Below are 19,888 nucleotides of genomic sequence, written 5' to 3' on the forward strand. Positions count from 1 at the left end.
CCAACATACAGTGTCACATCCTGCATGTACAGTGTCCTCCCTCCTCCTTGTTTTCCGTGTGAATGGCTTGAGCTGTTTGCATCAAGTAGTCAGAGGTGGTTCTGAGAGCTTCAAAAGCTGTACAGAGCTGGTTACTATATCCAGTGTGCCATATACCTGAGTGGTTTGGAGCTGGCACTCTGCACAGTCTGGTGTTTGTCTGGGACCATTGCACTTGTTTCCCTATGTTTCCTGAGGCATAAATGCTCTACAACTTTAGGATTTCCATCAGCCTTAAAGAAACAAAGCAATTCTCAAAGATCACTGGTCTTGTCCCCAGCAGCCATGGGACAAGATCAGTGGTAAGGTCTCTGGTGTGCTACAGAGTTACTATAACACCATTTTTACTACCTCTAAGTTATTCAAAACAATAGAGACCCACAGTGAACAGCAACCCTTGCTCAGATGATAAGACAGTGGCAAGGTACACAGGCTGGGAGCAAGCAGAAGTGAGACCATTTCACTACCAATTCAACCCTTATATTTGTGTAATATTCTCATCTTTGCCATTTTTGTCCTTTTATTCCTTCTCTTTTCACATACACCTGCAAAGCTGAATGTCTGCTTTGCAGAAAACAAGGAGAGAAGCTATTCTACCAAATGATTCAGTGTCATTAACTGGTCTAATGCAGATGCACTTTGGGTTGTTCTCGCAAAGAACTCTGGTCAATGCTGATGTTTTGAGCACCCAGGTATAAGTGTGCTGGCAAAGACAGAATCACCAGCACAACAAAAGGCATTGCTCAGCTCACAGACAGTTGTCATAGAGACAGATCAGCATCCCAGGGTATTCTCATTTTAAATACGCACAGAAATCCTTTTTAACCTGTCTTCCTGTAGGCATCCATCCTCGTGATTCATTTATAAACTGCTGAGGCCAAAAAGAGAACCATTTATCAGAACGTCTCCTCTAGGCAGGCTGGAGCTAAGGAGCTTTTCTGCAAACTTCATGGTTTTTGTTGAAAGCAAGTTTCTATCTGATTCTCTGGCTACTGTTTCTAAAAGCTGTGGGTTGGGGAAGCGATCCAGCTTCCAAGTAACCTGGCCAGGAAAAAAAAGGAAAGCTGTGGGTTGTACTCACTTTGCTTTTTAAACCAGGTCAGATCTCTGCTCCAGCTTAGAGAGCGGGTGCACCAGGAGCTGTGAGAGGACAGCACAGGGGTGGTATTTCACAGTCCTGGGCAGGGAGGAGGTCTGGGGGGGGAAGACAATACTGTAGATATCTGAACATTTTTTTCTTAAAGTCACATACAAGGCCTCTTGCCTTTACATCTAAAAGCTGCAGCTCTGAATGAGAAAGAAAAGAAATACATTAATTTCTGTCTGTGTGGACAAAGTTTCATAAGCTCCTTAGCCACTGAAGGTGAAAGTCTTTAAACCTCTAAAACTCAGCTCAGCTGCTATTTGGAACTAGGGAGCACAGGAAATCATATTCTAGGGAAAAAGTCCCAGAAGGGGCCTATGGGGACAGCTGGATCCCATGGAACAACTGATGTGTGGTTCTGGTTGCACCCATGGTCCAATGCAGCAGGATTCCCTGCAATCCCATCAGGATTACCAGACCTCTGCAGAAGCACGAAAGGAACTGAGGAGGGGAGCAAGGAGGGGGCTGCAGGTATGAAGGTTGCCGTGCCAGGACTAAACTGAAGCACGAATTAGAAAATACACAGCCCCAAAGGGACACATATATACTGACACCAAGCCCACAAATCCTAAGCTTTCCAGACTGTATGCTATCTCCATAATGTCTCAAGGTCTTCTGTGTGACCCAGATATATGATTCCTAAGTTATTAAAAGAAATAATATATTCCTCATCTGTTGAACTACAGAGATCCCTTCTTCTAAAATTGCTGCTAAAAGATAAAACCATGGGCAAGCAGATGCCACTCTCACATCAGGTCATAAAAATTCAGCAGTGACATTCAAACAGAAAACATTCCCCTCACCACAGCACAGCCAGCCTGACACTGCTGCATCCTACTGGAGCCATCCTGTGTCAGGACCAAAGAACTCCCTGGCCAACCAGTATTTCTGCTATTACAAATATAGGCCCATGAATGGATTAATCTGAGAGACGTTCTTTGGTTTGGGGAATAAATCCTAAATTACATGGATAGTGTAGGGAACCAAACAGGTGTTCAGGCTAGAGGCCCTGAAACAGCTACTCAGCCAGAAGCCTCAGAGATAACACTGGAGATGGTATGGGGGAGACCAATATCATTCCAAAGAGAAAACTGAAGCAGACAGGGAGAGCACCAGCCCAAGGCCACCACAGCCAGTGGCAAAGGAAGATGGGAGATTCTTTCCCCCATGATTTTCTTCATACCAACAGGAAGCACATGAGCACCTCACACTGAAAAATGGCATGGTGGAAGGAAGAAAAAAAGCTGTCCCTGTTCAATCAGGAGTGACCCATGGTAGAACTCTCAAACGTAATGCAATGTATAGGAAGAGGGCTCACATCCCTTGGAAAAAAAAAAGCACAGGAGTCATTCACGCTCAGCCATCCCCTCCCATAAGACTGTGGGATGATCATTTCCTTCACTCACATATTTATTTGGAATTCGATAATTCATTGCCCCTAGTTTCCTGCTGGAGTTTGTCTTTCATTGTTCAAGATTTACATTACTCAACAGGAAATCAGTGAGAGGTCCAGTGATTAGAAAGGTGTGTTTCCCATTCACACCCACCCTTGCTTGCTCACTCAGGGCTGGAAGTGGGAAACGGTGTACAGCTGTGTCCATGGGAACTCAGGGAATTGGGGGAGCAAAAGCAGAGGGAGTTATCCCATTTTATTAAAAGATACAGATTGCTTTGTCTGGCCATATGCTGCTGGCCATGTCCACAAATCGATCCCTCGCACTGTTCATCCTCAGGCCTTACAGCAATTACTTTCTCCACGGGCTGGGGAGGGTGTAGTTTATCAAAACACAGCTATCAGGGCAGTACTTGAAAAGAGTAAGTATGGTGAAAGTGTCCCTTGATCTAAAATATGCTTCCTTCTCAGACTATTACTTTGACACACTTGCCAGGGGAGAGAGATTCTGCACAGACTTAAAGTGCCACTTGTGAGATATAATTCAGTTTATCACAGTGTTTAGGAACTAGGTTGAGCAAGAATCAGCCCTCTCTGGTGCCCTTAGCTGTGGCTTTTAACCCCGATCTCACAAATGATGCTCCAATATGTTCTCTTTAATGGCTCCTCTGTAGCTGCACAGAGCAAAACAAAACACCGCTAATCTTTTATGGGGTATCACTGGAACAGGATGCTTCCCTGGCTAAATCCCCCCATCAGAAATGTCACAGCTGTTTTAAAACCTATGTCCCCCAAAGTTAGTTTGATAACAGGTACTCAACTCAGGGTTACATGGTGACTGCTCAGCACTACACTGTAACAGTGACATGTGGAATGCAGAACTGAACTTCCTGGGCCACAGGTCCCAGCCACAACAGACTGGATTTCCAACCTAGACACTTTCAAGGCTTCCCAGTTAGCTCATCCAATGCAAAGGCTGGGTCTTTTATGTTCCTTCAGAATTCAGAGTGTGCTTGGAAAAAGAAGTCCAGCTTATTCGCCATTGTATGCTAAACCTCAGACAGGGAAGTCTCTGTTCCAAAAGAGGTTAAGGAAAGTCCAAAGTGGAAGTTTGATTTCCAAAAATGATTTTAATATAATTTTAAGAATGACTATTTCCTTTGAGTAAGGAGGGACCTAAGCAAATGTCCTTGCTCCAGGCTCACTGGTGTGCCACACCAAGCCTCCAAGACATCCTACAACAGATGTAGGCAAGATAGCCCCCAGACACCACAATGCCTATGCCAGAAATTTTATCCTAAAGTAAAATCCCAATCTCCTCTAGTGCAACTGAAGATACACATGTGTCATTTTGTCCATTTTAGTCATGGGGGAAAGCACATTGCCTCCTCTTCATGGCAGTTCTGCCAGAATAAGCCACATGCTCTGTCGGGGAAGAACACAGATCACAGACACTTCTTGCTCCTGTTGCTCAACAATGATTTCTCTAAAATTAGACCTTTCCTGCAACTGGAGACAACAACACAATTCTGAGTAAAAGGGAAGAGTTACAACGTATGTCTTACATATAACAGTCCTGTTTACACCTCTTACGTAGCTTCTTTCTCAGTAATAACCTTATATTGACTCATGCTCATTTTGCAAAATGAAACAATAGAGCTTCCTTTTGTTAAGAGATTATTTTGTCTCCTGCTCAAGAAGACCACTGGGTTCTACAAATTACTGGAACCTCCCATCCAAAAAAACTATCAGAAGCCACCTCAGAGCAGCTAAACATCATATGCAAAAGTATTTTTGCTGTGATAGCCTAAAACATCTGGACTTCCTTGTAAAATAGAAATGACACATACCACAACTGATACAAGATTATTTAAATCACCCCAGACAGAAAACCTCCCCACTAGCATTTCTTTCCCTGAAACACACCCAACACTTATAAGTATTATCTTAGATAACAGTTAGCCATTTTCCCAGCACAGAAAACTGCTATGAAAGCTGTGGAAAACAAGAGTATTGCAAGCACAGAAATAAATGTGGAGGATGAGCCTTTCACAGTGAAATGTGCACTAAGGATATCTGAACTGCATGATAATGAACGACACCATCATGATTTGTTTCACTGTATGAATTACTTACCCAGTCCAGCAGGGTTTTAGGATTTTGAAAAATGCTGAAAGATGGACCACTCCTTAAAAAACAGGGATTTTTTCTTTTAATCCTACTTAACTTAGTGCTTTTGGTACATAATTTGATGCCTCTGTTAAGAAGGCATTGGCACCCAAACCTGCCTTTCTAATCCACCCTTAACTTTACCCTTTGAGGTTTTAGACTGATTGGGAAATTCTTAGGGGGTACAAGGTGAAACTGCTCCAGTGGAGTGGGAGCCCCCTAAGGGGCTGTACTCACCTGGTCTAAGTGCAGGGCACCATCGGCGAAGCGCTGCTTGCGGAGGTTCTGGGCAATTCGATGCAGGTTCAGCACAGCTTCCTGGATCTCAGCTATTGAGTGCTGAGGTGAGACAGGGGGCAGTTCTTCAGGTGATAACACCTTCCCAGGGCTTTCAATCATAATCTGTGCATGCTCGTAGCTTAGCTTCACGCAGGAGCAGATGACTGTCCGCCCAAACCACTCATCAAGGATCTGCAAAATTGGAAAGTGTAAACCGATCTGAGGACTCATTCTTCCAGTGCATGAAAGCTTGGGAAGTTGTACAAACACTGGAAGGAATGACACCAGACCTCACCACTGCCTGTGATCTCCAAGAGAAGATCTTGTCCTGCTGAGACCTTCAGGCCTTTTGCCCATATAGGTTGTCTAATGTTGAGTAACATGCACATGGATGTAATGCATAACAATATATTGTGCATATACATAGGGAACTGCTTGGATCTCCCTTCTTTACCTTATTTCCCTCCTTCATAGAGCCCAAAGAACTACAGCCAATCCAGAACTTGAAATCAGTCCGTTGAGTCAAAGGTTACCAGGTTGCAGGAGTGGCAACAGGCAGATACCCACATGCCAGATCTCCTACCTAAAACATGGCAGAATGAATTCCACCTCTTCAATTAAAGTGTGGCCACCAGGGTACGAGGGGCTGGCCTTAAAATACGCTGTTTTCAAGAGTACTGCAAGAATCTCAGTGTATGACTTGCACTTGTGAAAGTACCTGAGTAGGACTTTGGTGGATCTGGAGGAGAGATAAAGAGTCACTGATCCCTTGTTTCTCTAAACATGTTTATGGTCCTAGGCCCAAACTCAAGTCAGGAACCTTCCTGGGCTTCCAAACTATTTTGGAATTGAAAGGAAAATATTCTATAAATTGCTTATAATACTCTTTTATTTTAAATCAGAAGTCACTCAGTTTTAAACTCCCTAACAGAATACCAATGTAGAAGTAGCAATTCAGAATTATGTCTTAAAAAAGAAAGGAAAATCTATCTTCAGCTGAGATACAGAAAAGAATTCAACAGCTCATCAAGCCAGTGAGAAAGCGCAGAAGGACATGGGCAGAAGGCTCTTCACAAAAGTCAAGAGCATTGGCATGAGGGCTCTGGAGAGAGATGCAGTCTCTGATAAACCATTCAAAGCACAAGTGCTCAGAGAATGATTGGAGAATTACAATTCTCCCTTAGCTACAAGTGCCACCTCACCCCTTCATCAGCACAACAGGACAAGGTAAATTCTGCAAGTGACAGTGCCCAGGGAGAACAGCCAGATCTCTGTGACAGCCTCATCAAGGACATGGCTTCAGAAAGACAAACTCTCTGCTTAGCAGCAAAGGACTGATCCCAAAAATACCCTTGCTCCCTCACAGAATATATACTGTGCAGTATAACTCTGCAGATCAGAGCTCTGAAAGTCACAGGGCATTTAAGCTCATTTCTAATTCAAAAGTGCTCTAACGGTGGAGATGCAGCAAGTGGCATCTTGCAATGTAAAGTGCTCTGACCCTCAGCTCATGGTTATTCTGTGTGTGTCCCTTCCTCTAAGCCAAGGAGAAAGAAAGGAAGAGAAAGCCACAAAGCTGAACAGAGATGCTGTGATGGTGCTGGCAGCACCTCCTCTGTGCTCTGCTGCATCCCATTAAATGTGGTTCAGCTTCTTGTGGTGATGGGGGATGCATATGTGGTAGGTCAGCAACATCTGATGAAATCTGCTGGACCCAAGAAATCTCCTGATATTAAGCAAACACAATCTCTGGTGTGGAAGAGGCTGCACTGCTCTTTAAATGATCCACTTCCTGAGCACAGCATGTGATGGCAGCCAGTGCTGCTCAGCTGAAACCCTCCCAACAGCACAGTCTCTGGGGCTACAGGTCTCTCTGAGGGTGTGGCATAGCTGTGCAGGGGGCTGAGGTCTTTCTCCACACAAGGCAGTGTCTGTATCACGTCCTGGCTGACGACAACAGTTTTGAGCCTGGAAAACACAGTGTTTGTACAGGATGTTTGAGACTGAAGCAATTTTTCCTTGTCACTGTTAGAAGGAACCAGCAGGGCTGTGCTTCAAACATCAGTAGGCAAAACTTAAAAAGAAAAGTTGCATTGTTTGTTTGCAAATATCTTTCTGTTGACTGCATCCCAACAAGAACGTGCTACGCCGTTCCTATTAACGCCCAGCTCTGCTTCAGAGGAACAGCACAGATGGAACAATAAGGTCAACGCCTCTCCCTTGGAAAGTCATTTCGGATACACTGTGTCACACTATCCCACTGTAGTCCATGGAGCTATGTGGAGTGCTGCTCAGGCAACATTTTGTTACAGTCAATGAAAACTAGAAGAGAAAAACTTCAGAACCCAAGAGCAATAGCAACAAGAAAGTGCCTGTCTCCAGAAAAGGCTAAACCTGGCATTATTTTTCTAAAAGAAAACCAGAATTAAAAATCCCAACAAGCTATCAATACTCACATTCAAATGTGGAATCTGCATGGCTTTTCCTTGTGGAAAGCATAAGCTTTAGACTTACTTGCTTTGGAATAGGAACAGTGGAATCTCAGAGCAGCTCTCACCTCTGGTAGTGCTGCTGAGCTCTGCCTTGGAGGCTCAAGGTTACGGTACCTCTGTGCACTTGGGGTGCAATAAAGTGCCCTTCAGCCTCTGAGGAAGGAGGGCCACGGAGATGGTGAAGGGCCTTGAGGGGAAGCTGTATGAGGAGTGACTGAGGTCACTTGGTCTGTTCAGCCTGGAGGAGAGTGAGGGGAGATCTCTTTGCAGTCTACAATTTCCTTGCGAGGAGAAGAGGGGCAGGCACTGACCTCTCCTCTGTGGTGACCAGTGACAGAACTGAGGGAATGGCCTTAAGTTGTGTCAAGGGAGGTTTAGGTTGGACATTAGAAAAAGGTTCTTCATCCAGAGGATAGCTGGGTGCTGGAACAGGCTCCCTAGGGAAGTGGTCACAGCACTAAGCCTGACAGAGTTCAAGAAGCATTTGGATGATACTCTCAGGCACATGGTGTGACTCTTGGGGATGGTCCTCTGCAGGGCTAAGGGTTGGACTCGATGATCCTTGTGGCTCCCTTCCAACTCAGCATATTCTGTGATTCTGTGAACATCCTGTCCTCAGTGTCAGTGCTCTCATGGCTCTCCACCAGCAGCTGAGGTTCAAGAGCTGTGTTGGGGCCTTTAACTCACCTCCCTTTCACCTAGCAGAGCATGGCGGAGCATGTGATCCTGTTTACACTGAGATATGGACATAGTAACACCTATAATACAAGCTCTTAAAAGAATGCCCCTCTAGGCAAAAGCCCTGCAATTACTTTTTCTCTTGGAAAGAGTAAATTCTTCTCCAGTCTTCACCTGGAATTCACATCAAGTGACCTCAATTAAGACTGCAACCCTGAAAGTCCTTGTAGGAGAAACCAGTTTGTGGAAACGGCCACAGGCACCCTGCTCTCCCAGGGGCAGCATGGCCATGGCCCAGATCATTGCTCCTCTGGAGATCTGCTCCCTGAGCCAACAGAAGGCAGATGCTACAGATCCCCTACTTTCTCACTGGTCAGACACGGTTGGACTGAGCACTGTTTCAAATACAAGTAATGGATGTGTTGCATGGAGCAAGAGAAAAGACGTAATTAAAGGCTCATTTTAATTAAGACTTGACTATTAGCAGTTCAAAGATGACTCGGAGTCAATAAAAGGTCCACCAAGAAGCTACTATTAGAAGGCCTCATAAGCAATCACAGGGGAATATAGGAAGGGGAACACTTTTCACAGCAGACATACAATCCACCTCAGTGATACAGCAGGGACTTGCAGCAGAAATACAGAATCAGGACTGCAACTCTATTTTGCTAAAACACAAAGTTAGATTCAGTATACTTTAGAGCAGCTGGGATCATAACAAGGAAGTAAAGTTAATCTTTGTGAAAAATTACCAAATTGGCACAATAGCGTCCACAGAAAGAGTTGTGGTTTAAAAAAAAGTCACAAAAAGTGATCAGAGCGTGCTCTGGTCCTACCAGTCTTTAGCCCCTCTTAGTTAGTGAGGGGACCCTGTGATCACCAAAGAGATTTTAGGGTTACAAAGAGTGTGGGAAAAGAACAGGGAGAGAAATGAAGACCTGGGGAGTGCTGGCAGGCAGCTGAGGGCAGCTCGCTGCAGCAACAGACAGCTTCCACAACTGCTCCCTGGAAATAACACATGCAGAGGATGTAGCTGTGCCTTTGCTGAAGGGCTATCATGCTTTATTTGGATTGATGTAATTTGCAGCTCTGAAGAAGAATTAAATAGTCTGTTTACCAGAGAGAGGCAGAGGGATACTGCCCACATCCACCGCATTGCACAACTGCCTGTGAAGGCAGGGCTGGAGTCGGGGGACACATCTTGTACCACCCAAAGCATTAGCTTTGAATTGCTGCTGCAGGCAAGACATTAAATGGTTGGGTGACCTGGCAAGGAGCAGGACATTCTCTATTCCTGAGATTCATACAAATATTCCTCCTTTCTCCACCATGTTGAGAGATTAGTCCAGTTGGAAATTCCACAGTATATCATCAGCAAGACAAGATACAGGGACAGTTTTACATCCTCCAGTATTTTTCACCTTTGCTATCCACCTGGGTGTTAAGGGATAGCATTTTTACCACTCTCTGCAAGAATAGGGGCTGGCCACCAAGGTAGGACAGATTAGCAGGATGACTGCCTGCTACTTGAAGTACCTTGCCTTCTGGAGTCAACTTCCACATCACAGAGAATGTCAGTCTATCTTGCATAGGATTGAGACTGCATAACTCCTCACAGAGCAGCCTGGGAAGCATTGGGATCACCTGGAAGAGAAGAGAGCCTTGGTGAGACACAAGCTTTTAGTGTGGTCAAGCTTACCTGAACAGTTGGCAAAGGGCAGGCTCAATTATGCACAGAAGGAGAAAATGCACTAAACAGTTGGGATCACATTCTCTGTGGCAGGAGTGGCTATGTCACAGCTCTGGGATGCATCATCCCTGCCAGAGCTATATCACATGGAGAACAGCCTGCTGCCATGGAACAAGTAAGTAAACCAAACCCTCTAGAATGAGAGGAAGTCAGACATGACACCAACACTCACATCCCTCAATGAGACCAGAGGCAGCTGTCAGTCTCCAACCTGGGAATCATTCCCAGTGCTCCCCTCTGAAGAACGGAGTAACCATCCTGGAGCATCCTGCATCCTCGGTTATGCAAACACTTACTCTGCAGCTTTTAAGGTCACAAAGTTTGCTTTGTTTTCCACTTCTTTCCCACTGCCGCTTTGGCACTGGGAAGAATGAGGAAGGCTCAGCACATCAGGAAACTTAATGTTGAAGAAACATGGTCCTGGCAGTCAAGAGCTGAAGAGCTTGGATTTGAGAACTGTGTTTCTTGCTTTGCCACTGAATACCATGTAATCAGGCAAGTAATGCAAGCCTGCTCTCTGCAAAGCATAAATGAAACTTCTCCTGTGCATCAAAGGAGCCATGCTTGGCTTCAATGAAGATTGAACCAGGCTTTGCAGCACGGACAGGAATGCGTAGATGTTGGTGAGATAAACAAAAGTGTCTGTTTTATGACTATTGACCATGGTGTTTCCAAATGGAGAACAATTATTGCTTTATTATGTTCAAGTCTTTTTGAACAAAATGTCAGTCAACACAAATTTCTGGCAGGATTTTTTAACCCATGTCCTAATTCCTTAAAACTAATCAATATTTCTGCTGATGAACATTGAATTACCAAACCACAAACTGCTCACCTGACTGACACCAACAAAGCTAAACTTTTCAGCACATTCATGTTAGAGCAAACCTGAGCAGCTCCAAGTGTTTCTACCATCCCTGAGTTATTTCTCAAGTGAAGTCTGCAGTAAAGATAATCTTTAGCAGCTGTTTAATGAAGCAAACCTAATTATTAGAGTTTCGCTTATTTCCCTTCTCATTATTTACCTTTGTGAAGAGGCAGTAAATGCCCTCAAAGAACCACCAAGTTATTCCTCTTGTTTATTTTGAGTAGCAATGTGGGCTGGTGTGTTCCAGAAAAACAGAGAGAAATGCTCTACTTGGTTGCCATAAAATAATTTAGCTATTTAATTTAGTTTCCGTTTTGACTGCTCTGAGTGCCAGCCTGTAAATATAGGACCAGCAGGAAGCTGACTGGCATACAAATCCCAGCTCTTCCAAACTCTGTGACACCTGTTTAGTGATTTCAGAGATACCTGGATGCAGGGGAATAACTGCTCTTCAAACCAGTAAGAAAGAACAGTCTCAGGTGTCCATTTTCTCCTCAAGTGCACACACTTGATACTTACCTCTTGTTTTGAAGGAATGACTCTTAAGATATTTAATCACATTTGTGGTTTGGCACCAGATGATGGCTATAAATCCATTCTAACTGCAGTGCATGCTAATGCCAAGAGGTTAACTGTACAGTCTGGGACTGTCAGGGAGTCACAACATGAATCAGCAGCCCTGGTTCAGCTGGAAGGTCACAAGGGCACAGCCTATGATAAGCTGTTTCCCACAACACAAAGGCCATCAACTCTGTTATTCCAGTTGTGAACAGAACGTTAACAATACTGGTACATTCATAACTCACAGATCCAGTACGTGAGCTCAGCCATGCTGCCTGGGAGGACCCGCACCACAAGGTTATAAATTTAGCATGAGTGGTGCCAACCCACACCAGAAAGGAGAGAAAATAGCTTTACAGACTATCGGAAATCCCTGCCTGCCTAAGATCACCCGTGACCACCATGAGACCCTGAAGTTCAGGTCACAGTGAACAAAGTGCTAGTAATTTAATAAAAGCTCCGATGCCCTTTTCCACCCAAATTAAAAGCTGCTTTTCTCTCTCTCCTTAACTCTGTGATTGATTATCTGATAATGGTCTGTACTTATTGAATATTTCTGTGCCTTAGCACGCCCTCTTTCCCTTCAGACTTCCTGCAGCAATACCAGTCTGCTAGAAAAATGCCTACATGAAACATGAAAGCCCATCCATGAAGAATAGCCCAAACCAAACAATGGGATGCCTGTTTTAAGTGTACTTGAGCAGGATTAATATCCAATTCAAGAGGCTATAATTCAATGGAAGGGCTTTCAATGATGTGAAACACAAGCAAAGCTTTAACTCAGATCATAATTACAGCACTAAACACTCAACAAGCAATTAGCTGTAACAAATCTACTGTTAAATAGGGAAGCATCAACCTGCGTTACCCTTGTTTTACAGGAGAGAAACTTTAGGCAAAGTAACTTAACCCAAGCCATTGAGGAAGTCTCATGGGAGAACAAGAATGCAATCAACTTTTTCCTGGGCTCAGCAAACACATACATAGCATAATGTGACCTTGAACTGAAGGTATTTCAATTTTATCTACCCTACTGAATTAAAAGACACCTGTTTTCAACACCTCGACAGCCTCGGCTGACTGTCTCCCTCTGCTTTAACATCACGATTCCTCTTCACCCTCTACATGGAGAATAAACCAGCTGTCACAAGGCACAGAAGTTTAAGTTATAAATACACATTTCCTTTTTCCTTAACACGATACGGTCACAGCCTGAAAGGATTCCTAGTAATTGCAAGCCCAGCATTTAACAAACAAAGATGTCACAATTGTGTCACACTCAGAGAGCAAGATGTTTCAGGAGAGATCCCAGGGGCTGCCCAAAGGAACTTTGGCAACAGGATTATCTCCATCTCTTTCTGACGGAGACACAGGATGAGAGGAGATTTCCCTAAGTACGTCTTTCATGTCCAGATTTGCAAAATAGCCGAGTTGCGTAGCATCACCTCGAATAATCCAGAGGTTGCCCGGCATTTTTTAAATGCTTTGCCCTTCCCGTGACTGTCTGCCAAGAGACAGTGGTGCCTGCCAGCTGCCCTGTGGAGTGCCACGGCACGCAGAAATCCAGCGAGCTGAAACGCTGCCGAGGGATAGCACCTCCAGTGTGAAGTGGTTTCCTTGGCAAATTGCTACATTGGGGATCACATCAATTCAGCTTGGTTTTACTGCAGGTGGAAATAAAGTCACCTGGGCTTATACAGGGATCGTAAACCTGGAATAAGGGGTCTATAAATGTAGCTGAATCTAGAAAGGCAGTTGGAGAGGCCCAACAGGGCTAGGCAAAAGAATTTTACAATGTAAAAAAGGACTTACACCCCCCAGGAAATCCTTTCTAATGAATGTGTCATAGAAACCAGGGCTGAAGAAAGGCTTGGGTGGTGAGAGCTCGTCTGGTTTTCATCCCCCTCTATCAGTCAGACTAATAAAAGACATCATTTCTCCCCATAAGCCTAATAAGGCTCAAGAGATACTGGAAAGGGCTCTTCTTTGAGTGAAAGGCTGATATACACAATGCTGGCAGAAGCAGGTCTGCATTTCAAATAAAACCACAGACAGAGGATTTATCTCTTCCTATTTCCAGTGTTCAGCACTACCCTGGAGACTCATTGCTCCAGCAGTGCCCAATGGCCATTCTCCCCATGGGCAGACCCATGTCCCAGCCAAAGCCATGGGCAGCACTGGAAAACCAAAGTGAGAGAAGGCACTGCTGGGGCTGGGGGAGGTTCCTACACTTTGTCATCCCAGTGTTATAAAACAGACAGACCTGTGACCGTGGCTGGTCACACTGCTTAGCAGCTGACTTCTCTGCATGGGAAGATCTAACCTCCTGATTGTGAGAGCCCTTGGGTTTGTTTTGTTTTGTCACTCTGACTAATAAAGTGCTTCCAGAAACCAAATGTGAGTTTCCAGTCTCAGACTCATTCCTAGGGAGCTGCGCAGTGGGAGAGGAGCACACACATGCTGGGATGACAAAAACTCTGATAAAAATCAGAAACATCTGATGCAGCCAGGTTCAGAGCAGGTTATCCAAGAGTGGCTCCCACCAATGGACTCGCTATAGCAGTGAGTCTGTTCCTTTGCAAGGAACAGAAGGGGAAAACTGGCCAGTCAACCAAAGGGAAAAGGGAACAAATTCTGGAAGAATAACCTCTTATCCTCACAAAGTTGCACCAGCAGTTTTACTCTCTTCAAACAACTCCATTCTGCTGGCATCCCGCTTTGGCTGACCCTCATTCTTGGTTCAGGTTGGTTACGACCACTGCTGACTCCCAGGGTGACTCCTTCTCCCACCACCCATCTGATTGGGAGGGATTGTATTAATCAAGAGTTTCCATCAGCTGCTCTCCCCAGAGCCAGGAGGAGGATGCTGAAGTCCAACAATGGAGTGGGCTCAGCAAGTCTCTTGCTTATACACTAAAAGACACTCAAAGGAAATAGGCAATTTGTTTACGAGCCAAGATTTCTGCTCAGAAGTTGTATCAACACTTCCATGAATTCAGATTTTGAGCAACTCTCTGTTACTCAGCCTGAGATTATCAAAATATCAACACCCTGACAACCTGCTGGTGTCAAAAGTGAATGTCTTGAAGTCCTTGGACTTAACATGAAGACAGGCTTACAGTTTCGATCTTTGATCTCCAGTGTAAAATAGGACCAGTAAAATATTATAGGGATTTATGGCTGACCTCTCACTCGAGCTGCTTCACACCTAAAATAACAGTACAAGATGTGCCAAAAAAGAGGAAACTGTTTAGGTTTTCTTGCTTCTTAAAACCTGATACATTCTTATTTCAAAAACTTTTGACTTTTATTAAAAAGACCACTAGCAATTACACAATAACTCCCCTTTTGGATACATGGTTCAGGAAAATTAAATATGTGGCTTTATTTAACTTTTTGGGGAGGATTAGCGTGGTGCTAACCTCTCGCAGAATCACAGCTGTCTTAGGAAACAGTTCCATCAAAGGAAAGCATATTTTCTACAAGAGTCACACTACCATCTTGTTTCAGACAGCCCAGCTGCTTTCCTTTGCCCATCCCCTAGCTCCTTTTCATCTCTTGCAACTAAAATATTGACAATTTCATCATCTAACCCAGTTTACTCTTTTAAAATATATTTTCTGCGGGGCAGAAGTGTGGGTGAAACATTTATCCTGACTGCTAGGCCAAGCAGTTGAAGAGAAATTGAAGATTAGGGCCAACAGGTAACTTATGTTGGCATTGCACAGGACTGACTGGTAGTGCTAGGGAGAAAACATGCTTTGAAAAAAAAATTGAATTAGCTTTTGCATTCAACTGGATTTTTATGAAAAATGTCTCCTTTCCTTATAAAAATCTTCCTTCTCCTTTTAAAAAAGAATCACATGCCTTCAAACCACAGTATTTTGACTTGGAAATGCTGCCACAACATCCTCCTGGATCACAGCTTTGCTACACCCATCGAGTCATCCATCAGAGGAGCAAGCAGAGCACAGCAGAAGCCAAGGGCTTATCATGGGAGAGACTAGGATTGGGAAGACTGGTGCCAGAACTGCTGTTTCCATGAGATATGCATTGCTTCCCACTCCCAGAGAACAGCAAGTCACTGGGAACTGGGGTCTCCCAGCACGCAGCACATACGTGGTGTTGGTGTCACTACCACCAATCCAACTGGGACACTTTGGCACTGCTACCACAGCTGTTCCACAGGGAGCTGAAATCACCCAGACTCGCTGAGGTCCCCTAAAGCTGTGCCTTGCCGTTTCTACCCAAAGAAAGTTACGGAACAGATACGGAAGGTTAATGGCTTGATATCAAACCACTAATTTGATTTCACTAGAGCAACATAAATCATTTTATCATCTGGAAAGTGTGGAGAGGACACAGGAAGCTAGTGGAATAAGGATCATTACAAAACCCTCCCCAGATAACAACCCTGAAAACCAGGAAGGGAAGGAAAGGGAAGAATCACTCCTAATCCTTAGCAGCAAGTAGGATATGTTTATTTATTATAGGAAACATCCTGTCATCCTGGAAGGGTTGTGGACAGAAGGACTTTAGCCTGACAGAATGGAAGTGCAAGCAGAAGTAGGTTAATCTGCTTCAACACTCTTCTTCATGCAGCTGATGACTCAAGCCTACACAGGGCACTGACAGCCAAGTTTTCTAGCTTTCCTGCAAGCATGGTGACAGTGGTATCTGATGAGCTACAAAGTGTTTCTGCTTATTCAACTGAAAAGGAGACAGCCACAGACAAAACCTACATGCTTCCTTTCCAACTTGAACCTGTTCATTTTTTGAGTTTAGAAGTCAACATTAAACTTGAATTTAACATTTAATTCTGATATGCTAAAATCCGTGTAATTTCAAATATCTTTTCATTGTGTGATGAAGGAACACCATTCCCCACTCTTTGTGATACTCAGATAAAATAAAGTGTGAGCTTTCTGTTTTACCTCAAGATATTTGTTTGTTATGGTGTTTTACACCCTACTCTACCATACATCCACCTGTGGGAGGGATGAGCTGTACTACTGCACTGAAGGCAAAGTCAAAACTCTCCACTGCCTCTGCCGATTTCAAGCTCCCAAGAGCAAAGCAGAGGAGCCAGCTCAGGTCTGTCAGGCTTGGCTCAGGCCAGCACTCCTGAGCTGGTGACCCCTGGCCCACGTGGGTCTCTGACCACAGACACAGGGTCACGAACTGCTCCACCCCGTGCTCTCCCCGTAAGCTCCAAGGTGGTCAGCAGCCATGTCAGCTCTTGTGTTTGCACCAGCTTACTCACTTCTGTAGGCTTCCTGCAATAATAGCCAGATTTTGATTGTGAGCATCTGGCAATGAACCTTGAAAATCAATTTATGGTAAACGTAAGACAGTCACCAGACAGAAAAAGGAAAAGCTGTGCTTACCTTCTGCACTAGGTAGACACTCGTCGCCCTTTCGCTCGCCACTTTATCCAGTTCTGTTTCTTCCAGCACGAAGTAGCTCACGTCCGCGATGTGAACTCCCACTTCCAAGTTCCCTGGAATTGCACAAGGAAGTCAGTAGGCTGTGCGTAGACATGAACTGCTGACATATTTAACTCTGACTCCTCTCCCCTTCTCCCCAGTGCTACCTTTTTGCCCTATGCCAATATCTCACCAAAATTATACGTCTTTCCACCTCTTCCATCTGAGATGAAAACTGTGGTCTCTCAGGACACTACCAAATTCACAACCAGTGTGGCTACAGCATACAAGGGAATACAAATACTTGAGCACAGTGGTGGAAATGTGAAAACCCTTAAAAACTATGTGGATAAGTCCTTCCAGTTAGAAGCTTGTAATAGTGAGCTCAGTCCTCATCCCTTTGTTATCTTGCACGCAAGAAAAATGGGACCCCACCTTACAAGCACACAGGCAATGCAGAATCCCATTTCCCAGGCATGGAGCAGTTGGTCACACGTTTTTGGGTTCTTAGAGCTGCACTTATTTCCACTTCAAGCTGGTTAAGCCCAAATTGCTGCTGGGGACCTGGGAAGTCTTCAATGGCTTTGGATCAGGCTATGCACAAGTGCAGCTTTCCAATAACAGAATATTCCCACTGTTATCCTGCCTGCCCTTCAGATTTGGTTTTTTATCCTTTAATTAGAGTCCAGTCTAGAAGTATCTTAATTCAAAAGTTAGGCTAGAGAGCAGTACTACTGAGGTTTATCATGAGGTTTTGGCACTAATTGGGATTTGGAAGTAGTGATCATCCTCAGCTTTGGAAGTAATTAGTAGCTGGGTCCAAGAAATTCTGGTTTGCTAATCCTCAAAGCAGCCTATTGACCTTTGTTTTCTCTGGAAGGACTAGGCTAGATTTGAGGTGCTTATTTGTAGAATACTTCTAAGTGCAGCGGGTTCCTAATTATAACATTTGGTTCTTTAGAGGAATTCACTAACCTCTGGGTATCTATAAATATTTCTTCTTTCCTTAATTTTTTTAAAGAGACAAAGTAATAAGATCCCACACTGGTGTCAATCCTGTTTATTTATACACCTCACAAGGAACGTTATCAAAGCCCTTCTCTAGAGTGTCACGTTTTTCAAGGAAAAATGGCTTGTTGCTGTTGTCATTAAGCAGTACATCTGCCCATGTGCCCTTCTGATGGGTAATGATGCAGAATTTCAGCAGAGTGGGAAAGGAAATGGGTACAGGTGAAGAGAAAATGTGAGAAGGATCAAGCTCATATTAGGAGAGGCACCCAGCCCACTGTGTCCCAGCTGGGAGCTCAGTGAGCACCAGCCCACCCTGCACAACTGTTTGAATTGGTAACGATTTTAACTTTATTAGGCCATGTTTGCACAGCACTTTGAGTACATAAAGTGTCATCTTGCTTTTTGAGTGGCTTTTGTACACTCTGACAGAACACAGATGTAAAGGCAGCAGAAACGCACATGGAAAATGGGAGCGCTGGGGTTTGGATCTGCCCACGTAACCTCCAGTCACTGGAAGGTCCTGCAGAGAGTAAATACGATGGCAGCAGGGACAGAGGGCAATAATCCCATCGCACACCAAGGGACAAATTCCACCACTCGTTAGGAAGCTGGGAGCAAAGACTGCAGATTAAATGGTTCACCTCAGAAAACTGCCTACAGCTGTGTTGTGATATTATCACATGCCTTGAAAGCTGCTCTACATGGATTAGGCATCCAAGCCTGAAACTACTTAGACAGTAAGTCTTAGACCAACAGTTCAACCAACAGGTTTAATATTACACACACTCAAAGCCAACACACTCAGAAGGTAAAAAAATATCGAACACTTTGAAGTCAATATTGTAATGTATTGACCCTGCAGGCAAATATTGACTAAAGGAAAAGGAGAGGGGGTCATTACATCATGCCTTTAATCGTACTTTAATTCAATATGTGCACTGTTACATACATGAACTTTTTGTCCTCAATAGAAAATCGACAAACCAAGAAAGATCTCATTGCATGAGATAATAAAACATGGAGTCGGCCAACGAAAACACACTGAGCAGAGTTAAATTTCATTCAGGTTTCCCACCAGAGCTTCTAAAAGCTGGGGTCAGCGTGAGCCCCTTGCTTTTGAACTTTTAATGGAAATTCTATCTAAATATTTTCTTACATACATTGACATAATGCAAACTGGCAGCTCTTGGGTTTATCTTGCTCAAGTATGAATCACCCTATCTCCCTCACCCCCAAAATATTCAGACCAAGAGAACTTGAAGATACAGCACATTGATCAACCAATCTGATTTCTCTCAAATCACTGCTTTTGAATGTGCTAGACAAAATACCAGCCTAAGCCTGCAAAGAAATACCTGCCTGCTGGTTTATTTGCTAATTAAAACGAGAGAGCTTTGTGGATAGAGAAATACTATTCACTATGATTCTCTTCCAGGTCCACAAACTGTTTTTCTAGTCTCATTAATTTTTATGACAAAGTCACAAAACAAACATTTCGCATTGTAAGTCTAGTGTCACATCCCAAGGAAAAAAAAAAAGAAAATGTGGCCTGAATGAAAGGAAAAGAGAGTTAAACCTGAACTCATATATCAAAAAAGTATTGCCAGAGAGAGCAGAGAAAAGAGGAAAAGGGTGGACACTACATGGACCCCACACAACAGGCTACTACACATGGCCTACTCCACTTTCATTTTGATGAAAAAAATCTACTTTTCCTAGCAAATTGAGGCTTCCAACCTTGCTATGTAGCTGTCTATCAAGATAGACTTTTATACCCTAAATTTCTTAGAGAAACAAGTACTTTACAAACCACAGATTTGCTTCATCCCAAATTCTCTTACAGAAGAGCAAAAGCTGCACAACAACCCCTAAAGCTAGGTATACACTACCAGTTTAAGGTTTGGGGTTTTTTTAAAGGAATTTACATAAGAATGTACAGGAGATTAAGCCAGACACTTCATACACTGCTATTAAAGGAAGAGCTGCAGGAAGCATCTATTGCAATGAAAAATGCTGAAGGCACTTGGATGGCTTCTTTCACTCAGGATCTCTGGGAGTTTTTCATTTCACATCATTTC

At 43.9% G+C, this 19,888-nt stretch overlaps 1 protein-coding gene across 5 annotated transcripts in view; it reads right to left on the reverse strand.

Moving 5' to 3' along the window:
* Nucleotides 1-19,888, reverse strand: part of DIS3L2 (DIS3 like 3'-5' exoribonuclease 2) — a 181,692-nt gene that overhangs the window by 57,521 nt on the left and 104,283 nt on the right. For all 5 annotated transcript variants that reach the window (XM_051781609.1, XM_051781608.1, XM_051781610.1 and 2 more), the window contains 3 exons: nt 16,761-16,873; nt 9,731-9,838; nt 4,983-5,216 (listed from right to left, as the gene is read on the reverse strand). In XM_051781609.1, coding sequence (XP_051637569.1) covers nt 4,983-5,216; nt 9,731-9,838; nt 16,761-16,873 — 455 coding nt within the window. The remainder of the gene's footprint in view (nt 1-4,982; nt 5,217-9,730; nt 9,839-16,760; nt 16,874-19,888) is intronic.

This window comes from Manacus candei, unplaced genomic scaffold, assembly GCF_025592945.1.
Source record: "Manacus candei isolate 608988 ecotype Guabito, Panama unplaced genomic scaffold, ASM2559294v1 h1tg000015l, whole genome shotgun sequence".
Lineage (NCBI taxonomy): Eukaryota > Metazoa > Chordata > Aves > Passeriformes > Pipridae > Manacus > Manacus candei.